This window comes from Rhamphochromis longiceps, linkage group LG16 (genome assembly GCF_057381845.1).
Source record: "Rhamphochromis longiceps isolate RC_006_pf linkage group LG16, R_longiceps_female_GT1.1, whole genome shotgun sequence".
NCBI classification, from domain to species: domain Eukaryota; kingdom Metazoa; phylum Chordata; class Actinopteri; order Cichliformes; family Cichlidae; genus Rhamphochromis; species Rhamphochromis longiceps.
This window is the reverse complement of record NC_140572.1, coordinates 28,287,505-28,309,760: the sequence shown is the minus strand read 5'-3', so window position 1 is coordinate 28,309,760 and position 22,256 is coordinate 28,287,505. Positions and strand designations below refer to the sequence as shown.

The 22,256-nt window shown below is 39.6% G+C and overlaps 1 protein-coding gene and 1 long non-coding RNA gene across 4 annotated transcripts in view; one reads left to right on the top strand and one right to left on the bottom strand.

The window, feature by feature from the left end:
- epha3 (eph receptor A3) overlaps positions 1-22,256 on the bottom strand; it is a 95,779-nt gene that overhangs the window by 56,850 nt on the left and 16,673 nt on the right. For all 3 annotated transcript variants that reach the window (XM_085385172.1, XM_085385173.1, XM_085385170.1), the window contains exon 3: positions 21,505-22,165. In XM_085385172.1, coding sequence (XP_085241298.1) covers positions 21,505-22,165 — 661 coding nt within the window. The remainder of the gene's footprint in view (positions 1-21,504; positions 22,166-22,256) is intronic.
- Positions 103-9,285, top strand: LOC146651327 (uncharacterized). The gene is made up of 3 exons (XR_014907957.1): positions 103-397; positions 8,890-9,070; positions 9,149-9,285. It is a non-coding gene; the product is annotated as an uncharacterized LOC146651327 (long non-coding RNA).

Here is a 22,256-nt window from a genome sequence, read left to right as displayed (position 1 = left end):
TTGCTGCTAAGAAAGAGGAGAGAGAGAGAGACGGCGGGAGGGAGGCAGAGAGAAAAACTCATGGGCAATGGTTACTGGGTCACACAGAGAGAAAGACAGAGAGACAGAATGAGGAGAAACCTCTCTAAAACCTTCCTATGAAACAGAAACTTTTGATTGAGATGTGTGTATGTTATGCTTTGCCTATTCCTATCAGTGTTATGAGGTTACGCGTGCGTGTGTGGGCTTGTGTGAGTGACAGACCAGCGCAGGTGAACCACAGACAGGGCCAGACATCCTGGCACGATCAAAATACACATCAGGACTCTCGTCTTACCCTCTTCTTCCCAGCTCTTCTCTCTGCCCCTACTCTCAGTCTCCCATCACCCTCGGCTGGCGCAGCGTACAGACATGTAAGGTGAGTTAATGTCAGCGAGTAATGCTTATTTTTATACATTTGTAATTATTTTCACATGTGATTACACACCATCCTATGTGTTACTGTGTGTGACATTTAATACCTATGAGCGCATGTGTATTCAGATGAGCGCACACCCGCTTTAATCAAATTAAAGGCACATGCCCAAACATACAAAGACAGGCACAAAATCCTGCTGAGTGTGTAAACAAGATGTTGTGTGGAAAGTGGGTTTGGGATAATGAGTCAGCACTGACTCATAGATAGAATTCACATGAGTCCATTTAAAACAAACTCCTTGAACACGCACACAGATAAACCGCACACCACCACAGTTGCTGTGGGAATGAATAAAAGCCCTGTGAAACAATGCACTGGAAACAAATTAAGATAAATTGAAATAATGGCAAAACCTTAATTATTAAACATGCAAAGACTGTTTAGGATGAGGAACAATATATGCAGTTTATAAATATGAAAGAAGAGCTACACTAGCATATTTTAACTGATATCATTGTCATATAGCTGCAATACCTGGTAGGTTCATGGGGAATGTGGACTTAATTACCAAGGCGGAGCCATAGATTACTGAAAAAACTGTAAGCTGTATCATAGAGCATTATTATATTAAATGTAATTAATGTGTGCTTTATATGGTTATAAAAGTATCCATGACTAAAGAGTTATCCTAAACAATGCTAATAAATCAAAAATCTGAAATGCTTTTCACCTTCATTTATTCAGAACTGACACAATCATGCCTTCCCAAACTTTTGTTTCGGTGACTTTCTGTGCCCTTGGGATGCAGAGAAGATGATGTTTGGTGATAGTGAGGCTGAGATACTTGGAGAAGTGCAGGTTCAGCAAAAGTGTATTTCTAGTGTGGCGCCCTGCAGAGCTAATGTTAGTGGGAGATTGTGAAGCTCCAGCACATTGCAGTGGGACACAAATGTTAAATGACAATTACAAAATATGCTCTGCTCTGGATCCTACATTCTTACAGGCACTCATACAAACCTTGCACACTAACTGATAAACTCAATCATGTATATTGTGTCGCCAGTTAGTCACGCTGATGGAACTGGCAACTGAGACAAGAAATACAACATTTCCAGACACCACTTATGTCATTTTTGCATCCCTACAAATACAATCTAGTGACACAAACATATTGTACATGAATGCATATACACAATCAACAATGAACTTCACACTGTGTAAAACGTCCCTCACTCTATCTCAAAAAGCTCAAGACTTATAGTACGTCATGATAGTCTAAAAACCGTTTCAGAAGCTTTACCTGCCATGGGAACAGTTACATGTTGCAGACACAAAGAAATCCAGTTTTAAGGTCTTATCCCAAGTGCCTTATGTGAAATTAATGAATACAATGACAATCTGCCAAGGACAGCATCAACTTAGTTAAGCTCCTCTTTTCCCACAGTCTATACTGTTTGTGGAACATTTAATTGACGGCATTACTAATTCTCTTGTATTTTCCATAGGAACCAGAAACCACAACAGTAAATCAATTAATTAATCCTTCCTCCTGAAAATTTCCCTTCTTAAAGATATTAGTTAGCATTACTTAAAGTTGTTATTATGAGGAATGGCAGGAGCCAGAAAGGTTCTCACTGGCATCATTCATCAAGGGAGAAAGAGGACATTCATCATAGGGTTGCTAAAGAGTCTTGTAAAGAATGTGCTTCCATGGGCCATTTAAGCTGAAACCACAATTTGAATCCTTTTGTGTATTATTTTAGCATTAAGCAACATTATTAAGGAACCATGTATATTGTTTCTTTCTACTTGAGAAATGGTCTGCAATTAGGGTAATGGCGAATATTTAGGAAAACACATAGCTGGATGGACATTGTCTGTTTCCCCCGTTTCACACACACAGAGACAATCATGCATACATACGCTGGTGTCCCCCCTTAATACTGGGGCTAGTGACAGGCTGAAAGGCGAGAGTGATGGATGGGAAGGGCTTAATCACCTTTAATCAGCTCTGTCCTTGAATAATGATGAACAGCCATCTTTGCACACACACAATGCCGGAAAAAAGGGAGAATCTTTGAGAAAAGATGTGTGACGCATACTCGTTGAATTTATAAGTAGTGGCAGATGTTGTTCTTCTTGCTCTGCTTTCACTCCACACATCCACTTTGTCAATGCAGCAGATGCTGTGAATTCTTCTGCTTTGCTCAGGCAACGTCATGAAATTATCTTTTGTATGTAAAGGGATCAAATAGCATTTAACTCAGAAAATAGCAGGCGGTTTGGATTTCCTTTGTTATGTGCCTGCCACTTTAATACATATATTTCATGTTAAGCTGAGACAGAGATGAAATCAAGAGACAAATCGAGAGCGAAGTGTAGTTTAAGGCAATTGATTTTCTTCTTTGCCACTAACTTTTCCCCTCAATTTTTAGTTTATGAATTATACTTCACGCCTCATATGAGGAAATCTAAAATATGCACTTGTGATAAGCAATTCAAATTTTGCCAGAAACTTATGAAAGTCATACTTGTGGTGAAAAAAAAATGAATAAAAAATAATTCAAGCTAACTAAAAGCTATATTAACCCCATCCTTGACTCCATTCTCCCATTGAGCTCCCATCAACCATCGTGGACTTGGTGTGGCTGACAGGCAGCTGAAGGGCAGTGCTGTCAGGGAGGCCAAAGGGGGAAACGTGGGGGGCCTAGTGGGGCAGCTGAGCCCCAGTACAATGCCATTACAGTGGGGATGAGAACTGCATGAATGACCTGAGGAAATCATGGGGCCAGCAGGAATGTTATCCTGCTGGGCGAGCACATGGTATTTCACTCTACAGCAGGGTGATAACCCCACTCTTCCCAATAACAGCTACTCACGGTAGTCCATCATTAAAAAGAAACTTGGTGAACGATTGTCATCTCAGGCAGATGCAGAATGCATAGAAACGTGAAAACAACTTCAGGATCTTTACACGTTATCTCCTGAACTCATCACACTCTTTATTTCTTTTTAGATAACTGATTAGTTGCACCGACAAGAGATTTTCCGAGTTATGATGATATTCTCAGATCTTCTTTCAAACCTTCAGAGTACTCTACTGCTTAAGCAAACATAAAATCATCCTTCCAGTGTATCTGACAACAGTACATGTGAGCGGGTTACCTTGAGTTCTATGTATTCTCATGTAAGCCCATTTTTTTAAGCTTTAAAAGACCCAGCAAGCATGTTACAACCCCTCACAGACTAATCTTTAGTGCATTTTACACTTCATTGTTAGTCACTACAGGTTACCCAGGTTCACTGGCTGACAGAAAGTCTTGCAGTTTAAAGTCACTGGACCTCAAATGGTAGGGAGAACATTCCCAGGACTACAGGGTATGGGTAAGGAATAACTGCACAGTTGTCAGCCAGGCTAACTATGACCTTATTTTTGTCCCCACAAATCTAATTCTGATCATACTGTGTTTTTAACAGTGAGTTATAATACAAATTTAATTCAGCTGTCAATCAGCTTTCCACTGACAGATTACAAATAAAAATAAGCAACAGTCATGTTCATGTAATCAAAAACCCACATGTATTTTAAACACTGTCTTACTCGCACACTAATGTCTTTTATTTTGATCACACAATTCCAGATTGGCATCATCAAGAAGCACAGTACCAGACTTTTGTCTATCTGTTGTTGTTGACAGTTCTCTTGGAACAATGCTTTATTTTTTCAGCTGGATAACAGAGATAAGGCTGCTGTAGATGTTCTACATCTCACTGCTGAAGTTTATTCAACTTGAGGCATGAAGAAACAATAGAGGCCTATTGGGTAGATATGGTTATGGGTGCTGCAAATATACAAAGTGAGGCATCAGCTTCTAAAGACAAATTATAGCATGTTAAACTTACACCATACTTGTGACAGAGGTGAAGTAAGTGCACCCAGTACAAACTTGTATATGTAAGGGTAAACATACAAAAATTACCACAATAACACAATTTAAATATGTGCTTTTTACAAACAGTAAAAAAATAGCTTCTCAATTACTTTGTTTCACGGACATGCTAAAGATGATTGAGCTTTCCTGCCATCATGAGCTATTTGGGGTAGAGGGTTTTGACCAAAGACATTTGAGTGGAGTGTCATGGATCAAACCACTAATGTCAGGAAAACCTGCTCTACCACCTGAGGCATGGCTGCTCATATTAAAATTGATATGAAGTTTACAGTTCAACAGTTTGTGAAAGTTTAAGAATGTGCTCTAATTGTCCTACAATGCTACCTTCAATATTAATGAATTCTAACCTCAAATTATTGCATTGTAGCCTGTGTTTGGTTTTCTAAAAATCTGTCTGCATAGCCAGAGTAAATTCCCATTTATTTATTTTAGTTTTTGTATGAAATATTGACTTAAGTACTTTTAATTTTTCAAATGAATACTGGGTATTTGTAACCATTGTCCAATGTTAACCAGATGTTAAGGGTCAAGTGCAATTAACTGAAAATTATGTGGTATGCTCCATCTAATTTGACAGGCTTCCTCATCTTTCCCATGCTTTGGAAGTATCTTTTTTTGCCAGTAAAACCCTTACTCTCTTTCCTTATTGTTTTTATAGGCCCATAAATAGTCCGGGCTAAATTAATGAGGCCACAGAGACAGTGATGGAGGAGTGAGGGGATAAAGGAATGGAGAGATGAAAGGAATGATAGATGGCATCATTATAACACAGCACATCTCACTTAACAGAACTGTTGGCTTTGGAAGTTTCGTGTTTTAGCATGTGCCAATTGTAGTCTCGCCATGCTTGAATGTACAAACACACCCACCCACCCACACACACACACACACACACACACACACACAGAAAAAGTGCTTCAAAGCATCATATCCACTCGCACACACAACTCCAAACAGATATACATAAACATATACACAGACATACACACACACAGTGTACACCAAAGCATACACATACAAATGCACGTAGAAGCTTCCACTCTCAAGTGGCCCTAAACATACACAGATGACAGAAAAGGCTTTGCCAGCACAAGCCGCTTGCACACACTCACCATCATAATTAGCTCAACTGCAGTTATGAGAAATGACGATAGAGCCTATTCTTTCCCCACCTGGGGACAATTTACTGAGTATCTCAGTTAAGCTGAGCACATTCGTAATTAACGCTGAACCTCAGCCAGTATGCTAGTTGATAGCAAGACTCGGGAAGAGCACAGCTAGGATGAGCTATTCTTCACACTTAAAGGAAACTTAAAACTGATACTTGGAATATCAATTACTGTAAAACTAGAATAGGTTTGCAAGAGAGGAATGCAGAATAATTGTTTATCATGTCACACCCAAATGACACTTTCATGATCACAGATATTACAGAGTACAGAAAGGTAAGATTATTTCTTATCATTATAAATTTTATGACTATTTCTAGCTTTTGAGACAGTAATGAAACACAAAAACTCAAATAACTACCTTTTTTTTTTTTTTTTTTACCAAATTATGAATATCAATGAAGTAAAAAAAATATTGAACCTACATTAAAAAAACTCCTCATGTGCAGGGGTCTAGTGGGAGATTGACAGATCAAAGATGTTTGTTTCATAATTAAAAGGTGTGTGCACCCACAGTTGATGTATGGCATTGCAATTAACACCCTATTTTGCAGATAATGGGATGTGGCGCAATCTATCAAAGATCAAGCAGTCATGTCTCTCTCTCTCCCTGAGACACTTTTAGTCTCTCAGCTCCTAAATTTCTGCATTCGTGTTAAGTGTCACTCAGCACAACATTAGCATGGTAAGTACATGCAGATGGCAGCCACAGCCAGTAACCTTTCAGGAGCCATTTACATGTAAATCGATGGATTAATTGGCTAAAGCTCATTAGATTTGAGGTCTCATCAATACAATACACCTAAATTACCTCTGGCACTGAGCTGTCATCCTCAGCCCACCCCCACTGACACACACATGCATAGCAACGAGTGAGGCTCTTTGACCAGGAAATTGCAATTCACCAAGAATGAAAATAAATAGTCTGAAAAGTGGAAATTTCTTTAATATCTTCTTCTTATTATTATCATTATTGTTCTATTGTCTGAATGCTGCTATTATTCTATTAATTCATATTTATCACATGCTCACTGGAGAGCTTTTCTGCCATATTGTATTGACATCTGATAATACTAAATCCACACACACACATACACAAGAAAAATATTGCAGCGTCACACTGCATAATTAATTTCTAACTCAATTTAGGGAATCAGCTTTCCTGTTTACGTGTTGATGAAATTAATGTATCAGATGGACAGGACAAAACAAAACAGATTTTTGTGCAACACAAGTATCAGCACAGTGCACATCACTGTAGGCATTTGCATCAACAGCAGTACAAAGCCACTAGAAACAGGCAGGAGTGAGTGCAGGGGTGTTGCATTAATCAGTGAGATTTCTCTAACATTCCTGGAGGCTTTGCTCTTTGGCATCACCTCCAGGTGCTGAAATTGAACACTTAATAGCAAAAGACTAGCAGAGCGGAAGAATGGAAAAATTGGTTGGTTGTATTGCGAGGCATGGGGCGCTCTACCTTCACCTTGACAAATGTCTGGTGCCATCCATTTGAACAGACAGAGGCGGAAGGAAATGAATTGGTGGAGGTTGGAAATCTGTGGATGATGAGTACAGTAATCTTGTTGGACATTGCTGTCTGCCATTTTACTTTGCTCATCTTCACACTGCACCCCCAACCTTCCATGCATATTTGTGCGTGTGTGTGTGTGTGTGTGTGTGTGTAGTGAGTGTGTGTAATTGTAAGAAAGGTCATCTCTGCAATATCCCTCAACCTTTAAAGGTTGGATTCTTTGTCCTGGTATAAGTGGCACTTCACTCAAGCCTCTAGAAGAGGAGAGGCTGAGAGAAAGGCACACAGAGACACCTCTGTTTTGAGGGAAGTGGCGTTTAACATTTTTGGCAGTGCAAACACTTCCTGGCACACAAATCTGGGATTAATAAAAGACAGCATTATGGGGCTATGCTGAAAAAAAAAAGAAAGGGCTGCACGAATGATTTTGAAATAGGTGTTGCATCATGCATCTTATCATGATATTATTGTGATGGCTCAATAAGTCTGCAAGAACTTGCAACACAAAAACATTAATATTGACCAAGTTCTTGGAACAGACGTTTCCTTTAAATGTCAGGGTGATGAATTGTGGCGTCGAAACTCCCATAGTCTAACTTTTGCTAGTACAGCATGAATGGCTTAAAAGTTTGCTTGACAAATCAGAGTTAAAGCTTAGGAAGGAATACATAAAGACTAAGACTCGCACACTCAGTAGTGCTTTGTTTAGATGCCGAAAATTGGAAGATGGAGAAAAAGTGGCTTTTTGAAAACTTTTTTTCCCCATCTATATAACTTTATGTTGTCTGTGAAGAGCATAAAGGAGAATAAAAAGATGAAAAACATGCACACAGCTGCAGTCCTTTAAGGTTGTCCAGTGTGGTCTAGCATTGCAGACTCTATGCTTGGCTGCACTGGGAATCCTCGGTTGTGTTTGGCATTCGAAGTGCAAGCAGAAGGCCTGATCACTGAGGCCTGACTGCCTTTAATCAGCACCAAAAACTGTGCATGCACTCACATGCATACACAGCAGCAGCATATTTCTCACACACAAATGACCCATTCCTCTCTCACAGATGAACACTTTCCCACACACACAGATGCATGCACATTTACACCGCCGGGCATGTCGTTCCATTTGACACCATTTTTAAGTTAACCGCCACTGATGAAGGTAAAATGTCACCACTCTTCTTCGTGCGAAAGGATGGGGATGGCTAGAGTATGCATTAAATGAGTGCAGAGACCTTTTACTTTATCTCTATCAACTGTTGGAGGAGGAAGAATCAAGGATGCGTGGCGTCTGAGTCTATGGATCATTTCAGGAAGACAGCACTGTCTGGGACATCAGAAACTTCTGCAGGGGCACCAAAACAGATATATATTATCCTCTGCTTACTTTATTTTGTGTTTCTTCACATAAAGAAGAAGGCAATGCAAGGAGGAATGAGTAAGTAGAGTACACTTATTTGTCTGTGCCATTCGCTGATTTTTCATTTTTTTCAGCAAAATGGCCTGTCAAAAAAACTAAACAAAAACCAAAAATAAAGAGATAAAATAAACCTTTTCAGGTAAATATCAGATCTACCTTGAAGTACCACTCATTTCGGCCTATTTTGTCATGGTCTGGGTGAGTGCGGGATTTTCCAGCATGCCAATGAATCCATCACTGGGCAGGGGTTTGCCACACCTCCTCGTTTGTTGCACCTGTGTGCAATCAGCTGGCAGGCTCTTAAGACCAGCGTTCTCAAACTTTCGTTGCTGGAACGTCAGCTAACTCTCGTCAGTGAAAGTCACAGACATGTAAATCCTGTTTTAGTGTGTCTTCTGGAGCTAAACTTGTCTTCTCGCCCTCTGCAGCTTCAGGGAAATTTGGATCTCGCCGTCATAAACCTGCTCAACTCTCAGTTGCTGGTTTGTTTTCTTTTCTCGGCGTAGTCACCTGCCTGCCTCCCTGCCCAAGACCTCGTCGTGAGTGACGTGAACTGTTTTAGCCTCACCTGGACTTTCTTCCCCCCAAGCCTCACCTCCACCTAGAAAAGTAAGACTAATGCATTTTAGCCCTCACTCCCCAGACTGCTGCTTGGGCTCGCTCTGACTTCACTCTCCTTTGTTTCAGTGACTCAGTGAGTGTTGCCCTGTAATCTTCCACCTAAGTGTGCCTGCTCCGGAAAATACCCAGTATCGAGCCCAGGCTGTTTTTCCCCAGTTCATTAAGAGCGACCTTTTCTTTTGGACTCTGCTGCTGTACTCGCGGTGTGATTCTTGTTTACATGTTTGATTATCATTGAGATTGCTCTAGCCAAGAATAGTGCTTCATAGTTTTGCTTGCGTCACAGCATCTCATAGAGTACTTTTGTGTAATATTTAGTGATTTTGAAGTTCTTGCCAGTCACAGTGTCTGTTACAGGTTCTTAGTCCCCTGGTGTGAAGCTTTACGTTAGTATTGTAATTGAGCAAACTCAGAGGTTTAGTGTTTTCCCTCTCGCCCTTAGTTCATGCTTAGTACTTCTGTTTGCGTGTTCCATTTTCATGTGCCAAAATAAATCTTCACAAATCTTTTTTTATTTTTTATTTTTTCCACTATACCTCCGAGTCTCCATATGCTATCTGCATTTGAGTCCACTTTCCAGCGTTCGACCTCCCGGTTGTGACATACCTGATATTATTACCAGGTTTGCCACCTTCATTGAGCTCTTGCACCAACTAAAGGAGCCTAAAGTTCAACTTCAACTGCTGTCTCCACAGTGCTTGTCGTCATAATTCTATAATTTTCCAGGAGCAAACTTAAGTTTGCGGGTCAAAACAAAAACACATGTAAGTCATTTTTTCTCTTAACCACAGAGGCACAATATATATACATATAAAACCACAGACATATTCCCAACATGTTTTTCATGCACACTTGTAAACAAAATCAAAGTACACCTAAATTCAGGGCAGCAGGCACTGGTTCAGTCCATTTCCTGTACAGCTTCAACATGGAAACCGATCCAATCATGGCCTCTTTAACTAAAAGCACAGCTCAATATACAGAAAAGTAAGGCACTTCTTTATCAAAGCCTTAATCCTACTCTCAAAGGCAACATATTCTGTTATTACATACAACTAACTGCGCCTTAGGCATAGAAATACAGAAATTGGATCTGGAAACTCAAAAACAAAATCTTTTTAAAGGCTAGAAGTGCTGTATTGAAACAAACAACTTCTGCTGGGGTTTATTTAAAACATAAAGCGGGAAAGTCATTTATGGCATCTATTTAAAAAAAAATGTAATAAAAGAATGAATAGACACAAAAAAATTAAATAATACTCCACCAGTAAAAACAGACTCAGATTTGGTGTGTGTGTGTGTGTGTGTGTGTGTCGACATGTGTCAGTGGTTGCTGTCATAGTAAGCACCTTCTCTCTAATGATCGCTGTAACATTAAAAGGCTTACTGTACGTCACGTACTAATTCTCACTCTTATACACATAAGCACATATAGATCCCAGAGGAACTGTGAAGCCCCACATCTTTCAGAAGTGATTAAGATGGAAGACGCAAACAATATTAGCACCAAGGTCACGGTAGTAAGGTCAATGACTCACAAGCAAACACACATAGAAGGAAACAAGAGCATTCAAATATACAAAAGAGGGTAAAGAAGGAATAAAAACCCCACTCTTAGATATACAGGGACCAGAGACCATAGACATTCGAGGACTAAATGTGAAAAAAATAAATAATATATAATTTTAAAAAACTGTGAGCACGTCCCACTAAACTTTTCTCAACTTTGAGGTGAGTGATTTAAGTATCCAGCGCAGCTATTGGTGACTGACTAATGGCAGAGTAGTAAATAAATTAGAGGGTTACCTAGGCAACTGGACCCTGGGATGAATAGTCCCTGCTCACTCTGTCATCTTTTCCTCCTTCCTCTATGTAGGCACTCTCCTCCCTCATCTCAATCTCATTCCATCCTCCTTATTTAAAGCCTCATGTCCTGAACTACAATCAATACTTTAGCATACAAAAAACCCATACATAAACAGCATTGTTGCATTTAGCTAAGTTATTGTTAGCAGATGAGATGTGAAACTCTCCTGCAGAGGAAAGTAAATCGTCTCCGGACAGCTGACCATTAGCAACTATAGCAACAACAACAACACCAGTTTATAAGCTAAAATTATACCAGGACCATAATTTGGACTCAAGTATCCTAAAAAAAGAGCATACTTTCCCTGCACTGAACAGTTTAATTTCATAGAAACCAGCTGCTGAGAGGATTAGCTTTACTTCAAATAACACTTCAGTAACACCACCTAACAGAGGCTAACAATTCCTAACACCACTGGCAGTCATTAGCTAACACTAACAAAAAAAAAGCACCTAAGGCAGTAAAGTATCACCTCAGTATCACTGTCACTAAACAGAATTGATGCTCCATTGACTCATTGCCTTTCCTTGGACTCCTTTCACAAAGATTTTCAGCTTCTTGAAGAGTTAATAGACATGCCACACTGACAGGCTATTCTTATTACAGACGAATGCCATCAAGGCATTTGAGGTGACTCAGGAGGAAAAACTGAAAAATACTGCGAAAATATGTAATTGACATACGAGAATTGATATTATTCACATAGAATAAAAAACAGTCTGTATAACAATGTTTTCATACATAGACAATCATAGAAACTACGCAACAGAAAAACAATGAATTGTATGAATTTAGAAGAGCTGCCCTCAGGTGCTATGGGATATACGGGGTTAAATCAAAACTGGGCTAAATAAAACAATTAAACTTGATTTGACTTTGTGTAACAAGGAATTGGGTTAGGTGGACATTGTGCCGTCCTTGTTGCCCTTGCAGATCATTTGTGGTTGCTTTTGCAGACTGTAGGCTGCTGTGTCAAATTAGCTGTCAATTGCATTATAGTATGCTAATTAAGTCTTACCTCTGATGTTTACCTGCTTTACCATATATAGCATATAGAGATTCCCTGTTTGTATATTGCGCAGTACAAATAATTGACTTAAACTGGCTATAGCCAAGTCTAAAATACTGTTATCTTACACAACAACCTTCCACAACAAAGTCAGTCTGACAAGGTTTTAGATAATACTGATTATGATGTATTGATATGTGTCACATAACTTAGCATTAGAGCAGCATATGAATGCAGAAAAGAAAAAAATATCAGATATCATAAAACATCTGAATGTCTAGGAGGCTTCTGTAGCAACAGAGGTATCTGACAAATAAGTACATCAGTTCTAATGTGCCACCACATCAACGGTAACTGTCTCTACATTAACTGACTCAGGCCTCACTGCAGAATTACCACCAGACTTCCATGCTGTGCCCTAACCTTCAGAAGTTTTAAAACAGACACTGCCTTTTGTTTTCATTTTTCCTTTTTTTCTTTTTGCTTGGCTGACATTAAAGAATGTAGCGTTTGTTAAAACGGAAAGGTTGTTATGCTGACGTCTGTGATGCAGCAGCACAGCAAGATCAGACAGCTGCTCGAAGACAGACATTTATGTGGTGACGCTAGGGTTTTTCAACTGAAATGACACTGAGAGGGCTCTCTCCACTGAACGCATCTCATCTATACAATAAGATGATGCTTCTGACAACTACTCAGTGTCACTATACATGCCTGCAGTGCGGGCTTAGATAAGTGAGACACTTGACAGTCGCAGCCTAGAAGTGTCTGAGGTTGCAGCTTCAGCACCAAGGACAGCAGAGATCACACAAAATAGATTTACATTATTAGGCCTCTTTTATTCATAACTTTAATTAAGAATGTGATATAAGTGTAGGCTGAATATCAATTTCTAGTATAAGTAGGCATATTATTGGTAGTAGTAGCATTCTAATGAATGTTTCATTACAGTATTTTCTGACAGTATATGGTCCTCTAATATGTCTTTTGTGCAGTCAGTCAGCTCCATTACCAACTGAAAGTGGTAATGGAGCTTGGCTATGGTTGCACAGATATACAAAAAAAAGTCATTGCAGAAAGTGGAGAAATAATTTGAAATACAAAAGAGCTTCTGATTATGCTGCATCCAGTTTCCCAAGAAAGAATCACACACACACACACACACACACACACACACACACACACACACACACACACACACACACACACACACACACACACACACACACACACACAAATATATATATATCTATATATATATATATAGATATATAGATATATAGATATATATAGATAGATAGATAAGGCTTGCTTACTAATGGTGTTTCTAGAATTCCTTTTGTAATAATATTGTGTTTTCCTTTGATTCGTCTTTTTTAAATAAAAAGTGAACATACAACTGAGTAGAATATGTTAAGGTGATAGGTTAAATTACAATAAGTTAAGCAGTTCCAAAGAAAAACTAAATATGCACTGACTTTTGTGAATGTCACACATAGTCATTTCATCTTGTGACACACCTGCCTGTTTTAAACTATCGTGGATAATCACTGCATGGGTTAATATGCAGAAATGTTTTAAAATAGCACAAGTGGAAAACAATTTGAGGAGCAAAGCAGAAAGAATGACGCAGATGTCAAATTAATGCCGGTGACATCATAAATCATAAAACCGACATTCAGCACCAGTTAACAGCGGGGGTCTACATCCCAATGACAGCTGCTTTCTTTCTTCCTTGCCTTCACCTCCCCATCTCCTCCTCCAGCTCTTTCCAACTACTTGCTTCTCATCTATCAGAAATGATGGAGTGACTGCCGTATTGTACTGCACCGTTTCCCTCCTGTGTTACATTACATGTATACTAAACATTTACTCTGGTGTCCATCCTTCAGTCCTTGACTTTCCACTGAAACAATGACACATATGCTCACATGCATTCTTGGAGTGGTCAAATACTGATGCCAAACCTGTTGCAGTTGCGGATTTGGTGACAATATTATGATGGGGGTTTTTTTTGGTAATGGTAAGGAAGATCCTAATTATGAATCAACATATAACTGTTGTTTAGGCCCCCTCGGCTTCTTATTTAAATGTTTTGTCTATGCTTAAGTAGCCTAAAACTTTTTTTTTTCACCAAAGCTTATTTTCCTAAACTTAACCACATACTTGTACAAGCACTGAAAGCAAATGAAGATGAAATTTATTGTCAAACAAAGCAAAGTACAAACACAAAACTTCCAAACTTTCACAAAGTGATCAACTTTGGCTGATGTATCACGGCACTGAAGCCAAACAGACACTTTGCGCATATGTCTGTGATAGAGCTGCTTTTGGCAAAATGGGAGTACTAGATGCCCTGAGATTAAAATGTATTGCTAAATCCACAGTTATCATCCATCAGTATTAAGCTACACCCATGGGCTGCATCTGTGGATATGGCCGTAACACCAAAATCAAAGCTATGCATGTCCATCTATACATATGCTGTTCTTTTTTTTTGTGTATTTGTTTTCTGTCTGGACACACATACTGCCTGTACACTCTATCTCTGTGAACAGATCAGGCACAAACACCCACATGCATCACACACATACACAAAGACTGGTCGCTGTGAAGAGGTTCGGTCAACTGGCAGGGGCCTCTCCAACAAATAAACACCCCATCTATCTATCCCTCTTGTTTCTGCTACAGGCACGGTTTTGTGTGTGCATTTGTGTATATTTGTCTGTGACTGTGTGTTAACTTGAATTCCTGAGCCTGTGGTTACCAAAAGCTTTGAAGCCCCAACAGCACCAGTGCTCTGGGTTGACAGGCTTACCCGCTACCCCCAGCCTGCACTGGAAGGCTCATAAAGAGAAAAGTAAACAGGCAATAATACCAAGAATGAGCAAACCTTTCCTGCTTCCTTGGCTACCGCTTCCTGAATGCCAGCCACATATGCACACACACACACCTACACACACAAACGATGCATCAATATACTATAAGACTCCCCCCCACACCCTCTAGCAGATTATTACATGAAGGAACCTTTTAAAAAAACAAAAAACAAGCGCGTCCATGCTCACAGGTGTACACACGGGTGATCACACCCACAAACTACACCCTTTTTGGCTCCTACCTCAAAGCACACTGTGTTCTGTTGATCTTATGTGCTGCACAATAATGTTTAACATTTAGTATTTACTGTCATATTCCCATATATCATTGTGATGTTGTTTATTCTATTACTCTTGTTCTCTTCTGCTTGCTTTCTTTTTTCTTTCTCAGCAGGTGATCCAGGTGATTGATATATGCATTTTTTTTTTCTCTGCCCGTTCTGTTGGTTTTTGTCTTTTGCCCTTCTCCCCCGTCCCTCTTCTCAGCTGTTTCTCTTTCCCTCTTTCTTTCTCCCCTTCTTTCCCCCAGTCAAGTCTGTCCCGTATTCAGTAAGTGAAAATAAAATAAACAATAAAAGGTGAATCAAATGGACCATTACGGCAAGGCTGGGATGGTCAGTTTGGTAAAGTAAATCCGTTGGGCATCTTTCTTTGCCTTTAGACAACAATTCTGATGGCAAAAGAGCCAAACGGGACAGGCCAAAAAAAAAAAAAAAAAAAAAAAAAAATACTATAAGACTACACAAAGAGATAAGGAAGTACACAGTGATTTAAAGATGAACTGAGACTTTGATGCTATATTTCAGGCTGCAAATGAATCAGTGGATGAATGTGGTCTCTCTCTCTTTGTCTCATATACGCCCTATAGTAAATAAGCATATTCAAGATCATTGCTGAGGTTTTTCATCCACTTACACTACAGCTCAATAAAATCTGTAATTATGTCTGTTTTTGTGACACTTCTTGTCCTTTTTACCTGCTTGAACACACAAACACACACATAATTCACACATACAGTATAGTCTCCTAGCTGCTGTGAAATGAGAGTTAGTATAAGGGTGGCAGGGCGATTGATATGAATCCCCCCCGATATTTTTTTAACCTATTTTTAACAAAGACTGTGTAAAATTAATTTTGATCTACATCAGGGTGGGGTGTAAATTTTGTGTAACTACATATAATGTAGAGTTAGCATCATGATCTTGAACCTTTCTCTCCGAAGCACTCAATCCACCCCTTGTCTTTTTTCTCTAGCCTCTTTTCTTCTTTTCAGCTCCAAAGTGGCTACATGCCAGGCAGCACACAGCCAAAACGCTGCAGCAGAAAAAGCATCCCCACTAAGCTAAACTGACAAGAGATGAGGAGACCGATGCAATGGAACACCAGTGTTAGAACAGAGCCGTGTACTGTATAATGCTCAATTCACCCATCCAAACACACACACGCAAACACACACAGTGACACATGGGACAGATTTAACTGATGTGATTGCCTGGATTCGATTTTTAAATGTGTGTGTGGCAATAGTCTAAAAAAGACCTCCATTCTCAACCACAAAGAGCAAAGGTGCCCTTCATTAAAGAACCAAATACCGAATAGTACAGGCTATTGCTATACTGAGCTAGGCTGCTTTCTTCATCATGAATGTGGGAAGGACGGTATATGAAGTGCAGGAGGATTCTGCTGGAAAACTGAATAATGTCCCACCACACCACTCAGTGAACTGGACACATAAGTGCTACAACAGACAGATGTGTAAAAATGTACCTGAATGCAGAAAAGAAGGCATGACAAATTTTAGTTTTGTCGTGGGTTAGAAATAATAAATGCAGTTTAGAAGGCAGTGCTACGTATATGTGCATTTCAATTGGTTTGTGGGTTTGTGTAAATTTGCGGGTACAAGTGACATGTTTTGTGAGAGCTGGGCAGTTATATAATGGCCAACACAAACAAACAGAGTCCTTCCAAAGCACCAGAGGAGAGCCAGCAGCTCCATGAATTCACAGCACTCAACTTCAACAGTCTGACAGAAAAGTATACAACAAAGACACTACAGCAACAGCATGGAAAAAACACACACACACGAAAAATATTAAGCATAACTGTAGGAGCTCTGCAGGGATATTAAGAGTATTTTTCTCACATGTGTGTGCATAAAATACATGGGCCATTGACAATGTAATATTTTTTTTTTATAAATCCAGGGTTTTTATATGAAACATGTAGTTGCATTAAAGGATTGCTGATCACTAGGGGGCAGGGAGAGTCCAAAACAAAAATAGATGGACATTTGTCACAAAAAGAACAACAGTGAATCCATGCTGGCATTTAGCTCTTACAACCAGCTTCATGCAAATTGGATTGGCCATATATTTTCCTGTTATGGTGATAATATATGGGCCATCCAAATTGCATGATAGCGAGTCAGTAGATTGGGAATAAACAACAAATAAGTGTTTCAGGGAAGAAGTTATTTTCTTGTCTTTCTATACATAATCGTCTTATAAGATGCTAAAGTTGGTGTTGAATATCTTCAGGCTAAGCTTGAGTATTTCTTTGACCAAGCTGTTGCAGGTTTGCGTGACAGTGTCAGTGAAAGATGTATAATGTGAGTCCAGAATGTCTGCTTGAAAGCCATGCAGTTCAGTGCACGAGGGCAGCAGCTAAATCACTTAAGTGAAAGAGTGGAGAGTGAAATAAAACATTTGACATGAGATGGACGATGGGCTTTGATCCGGCAGCCAAGTCGATCGGGCACTGGGATGAATGGAGAGGAAGGAAACAGAAAGGGAAAATGAACTTTTATTTGGTGTTGGTCCAGTCGCCAGTGGCAAATGATTTTAAAAAGAGAAGTTAAAACCACTTTTAAAACAGCTCGCCTTCCTCCTCTTATCGTGAAAGCATACGGTAAGCAATGCTGGCGAGTAACAACTGAGGCTTATGTGTGATACTTTGTCTGTGTAATTGTAATAAGCTTTACGTTACTGGAAGGTTTCAGGATTGTGTGTCTTGATAAATCCAGCAAGAATGTAAACTTAGGTCTCTCGTCAACGTATGAGCGAACAGCTGCTTGCATTTGCAACGTGCATGCGCAAACACACAGTCGCACACGCGTACACAAACTGGCATGCGTTTGCTGTTTTAGGATCAAATTAGGGTTGCAGGAATTTCACACTGATGGTAGATAGGAGTTGGTTCACCTGCTCCAGTCTGTTCTGACAGATGAAAGAGTGCCTTAGCGAGATTAAATCTGGCCTCACATTCTCTGTGTGGAAAGGCTGAAGGCTGCTCACAAAACATACAGTAATCCAGGCGATCAGCGACACGTCCATTCGCATTGTACTGTATTATAATCTTCATCTTATCTTTTCACAGAGTTTCATCGCAACAAAAATTGGATAAAAGTCGCGGCTCTGACATGGATTCAAACCACACACACACACACATATATATATATATATATATATATATATATATATATATATATATATATATATATATATATATATATATATATATATATATATATATATATATATATATATATATATAGACATAGCGGAATATTGTAAAGTTTATATTGACACACAGTCTGACTCAGATGCACAAAAGAGCATGCACATGCTCGTATAACTGCCGTGTCCCTTTGCCTAAGCCAGACAGAATTCACATGGTCCTTTGAAGGCGCCACTGAAACAACATCCTTGCTTTGACAAACATTGCTGACTATGGACACAAACACGCACATACACACATACACAGTCCAGAAAGATAATGATGGTTTAATGCTAGAGTCGACTTTATTAAAGCCCTTAAACACACTTTGGAGTCTGTGTAAACAAAAGCAACTGCTTGCGAACTCTTTCTCTTCCCCCTTCACTCGATCAAAAACAGACAGACAGACTCACAAAGTAGAGAAGGAGGAGAGGAGGTGCTGCAACAAGGCATCTTATCAAAGAAAACAAAGCATAAAATATTCAGTAAAGGTGCTTAATCTTCACTGTCAACAATACTTAGTCCAAGCATTTTTGTCTTTAAATCCACCTTGTTATTCCTGCCAGAAAAAATAAATGTTTCATCAGTTCAATGTTTGTCTGTGTTTTTAAGCATCTTAATAACATATTTGTTTATTTTTGTCAAATACCAACAGAAATTTCTCAGGACACCGGGGTGCCTCGGAAGAGTTTACCAACAGAAGAGTTTTCTTTGTCTATAATTAATATCACTGAAGTATCTCTCTACAATATACAGTGCTATTTATTCTCCACTTCTCCATTTTCTTTTTCCCAGAAAATGTTGTGGCTTGTTGTTCGTAGCACTGTAAATATGTCTTTTTTTTCTTTTTGCTATCAGTTTGGGATGACCTAACCCCATTCAGCCATCTATCTGTTAACACAGAAGGCCTGGAGAGCAAGCTGCATGATGGGGCCCCCAACGGCTGCATGCAGGGATTGTGGGGGCCTGTTGGTGCAGCTGTCCCACTCCATGGTAACATAAGACCTTATTAGAGTCCATTAGACCACTCTGAAACTAATAAGAGATTGTCAAATACATCTAAACATTCACACAATTCACAGAGGCAGGAAGTAAGAGGAGGGGGGGGGGGAGCAGGGGGGGACAGGGGTGAGCCATTTGTCTGTACAATGTCCCATTCTTGAAATGACATGTCGTACTCTTTCAAATATAGGGACAAAAAGCAGAAAAATAAGAAAGATATAAATGAAAAATTACACTTTTTCTGTGTAATTTGGAAAAACAAAACCAAAATAAATGCAATCCAAAAATGAAAATCACAGGTGACACTTGGGAGAAATTCTAATTACTCTGAAGATGTTAATCACCGGGGACAAAGGGGTTCAGCAGTAGATACCTTTGGCTTTTAATGAGTAAATTCAGAAAAATATACTGACAAGTGTGGAAAAAGTTTTCCCTCCTATCTGTACAGTTAGACAGGTTGGCCTGGAGTTCACAGCAACAGAAAAAAAAAAAAAACACTTCCCCCTGGCCCTGACAGCAGGAGCTTGACCTGGGAGACCATCTTTGATCTTTAATTAACACTGGGCATGGCTCTGGAAAAGAGAGAACTGATGAACAAGGGACCATTTGGGACCCACTATAATAACCTAGAATGCTAAAGATGGATTTCCTTTTCAGAAACTTCAACACCGTTTTAATTTTAAAGTCATTCTGGGACAGCCGCAGTGCAGGGGTGGCTGCTTTCAGATGGATGCTGTGTCTGGCTTCTTAAGCAGAGAAGATCTCACAGAAAATAAGTAAAGAGGAGCAGATATAGAGCATCATGGAAGCCTTCAGCTAACTTTGGTCTTGTTTGCCACTATTTTATATTTTGTATAATCAAACAAAAATGTATAAATGTAATATAATGTAATCATATCTATAGTGGCATTTACATTTATATGAACTGAACACATCTGCATTGTATTGTTCACACCAGGGACCACTTTCTACTTCTTCTTTTTTTTATGCATGGAAACACTGATGAAGTACTGTAACTGTAATTGATGAAAGCTGTTATAGCAGCCACAGAAGCAAAACAGAGGAAATTTAATTTTGTGTAAAGTGGTGTAATGATGTCCTATCTGTGTACATGTCTACAAGATTTAAAACCCAGATCCAAATATATATGTTTGGGAAGTTTATGATGCATTACACCATGGATATTGAAGACTTTGTAATTTTCATTTTTTTATGCTAATCCCTTTTTTTTTTTTTATCTCAAAATGGATAACTTTACTTCTTTTGACAAAGTTGTTAAGGCAAAATGATGTGAGGAGGAACAACAACAATCAGAGGCATTTTACATGTTTTCTACTATACTTTAAACTCTCATGTAGAGATGTGTTGCAGAGCAAGGTGTCACCCCACTGGCCAAGCACAACTCTTTAACTCTAGCAGCCAAAGTATCACTGCAATCATTCTGACAAGCTCACTTTAAAAACCATCCAGCAGCAACAAAAAATAGTCCCCTGCATAACATGTGTGACGATAGTACGGAAGACCAGTCCTGTTGGTCGGGACATGAAAGGCAATTTTAGGCATGCAGATTTGCTTACTTTTGAAAGCACATCAAATGACTACTCATTGCTACCTTCACCAACACCCACAACAATCACCGCAGCTATCCCATCATTCACCATCCACTCCAGCCCACTCCTTTCTTCTGTGTTATCAGTCCCATCTTTCTGCTCTGCTTAAAATCTTCCCATAGCTAATGATGTGTCACAGAGAAAATTACTATTGAACCTCTATATGCTGCACCCTGGACCTGGACAACACTCTACTCACATGTATGGGAATATGCACGTATAACTACCGACCAATCACCTAGCACCTTGGGAATTTGGGGTTAGTTTGAAGAGCTCACATAAACAATGCATACACACACAAACATATACACACATGCACACAGAGAGTGTATTTGACATTAAACCTTCTGGACTGACAGATATGAAGCGTGAGAGTCCTGATATCACACTGTTTACTTTTACAGCTTTAAAAAAATCTGCTTGTTTAGGCCAAAGGTTCAAATAAGGGAAATGTGTAGAAGAGAAGTGACACGTGCATTTATACATGCAGAATCAATGCATGGCAAGGCATGTGTGAGAGCACTGTTGAGAAATAGTTGCAAAAAAAATATGTTTCTTACTTTGGCAGGTGCTGCTTCTCTCCTCATATCCTGGGTTACACAGACACTTCCCAATAGGCACAAGCCACTCCCCTTCTGTGCTACAGTACATTCGAGGAGGCTCTTCCTCTTTGGAGTGATTGACGCATGAGCCTTTGACTTCCACCAGTGACTGGGAGTCCATGGGCACAGTATCAGGGAAAGAGGCAAGATTCCTCACAGTGTGTGGGCACTTCTTGAAGTAAACCCTTACTGACACTAAAGCTACACAGGCGCCCACGTCCTGGAATGCGAGGTAGAAACCCTTCTTGGTCATGGGACCCACCTCGCGTACCTCAGTATTGAGCTTGAGAATGCGATCTCCAAGGTCAGTTTGAGTAAAACTCTCATCAGCAGCAATGGTATCAATCTTGGAGAACTGATGCTCTTGGAAGTGGCTGCCCTGGTCATCATCTGCCTCTAGGTAGAGGAGGTTGAATGTCTCCTTGCAGGTGCCCAGTACCAACGGGATTGAGTTGCAGTCCCTCAGAGTGAACTTCAGCTCTACATAGATCTTCTGAGCAGATTGGCGAGGGATCCAGTTGGTCCGAAGCCAGTTGTTCTGGCTGTAGTCCATCACATTGCAGACCTGAAAGGTCCTGATGGGAGTGTAGTGCTCATCCACCCCACTGATCTCCTCCCACTGGAAAAAATAGAGACAAGGAAAGGTCGAAGGGAGAAACAGAGGAAGACAAGGAAGAATAATAGACAAGAGAGACCAAATACAGAAAAAA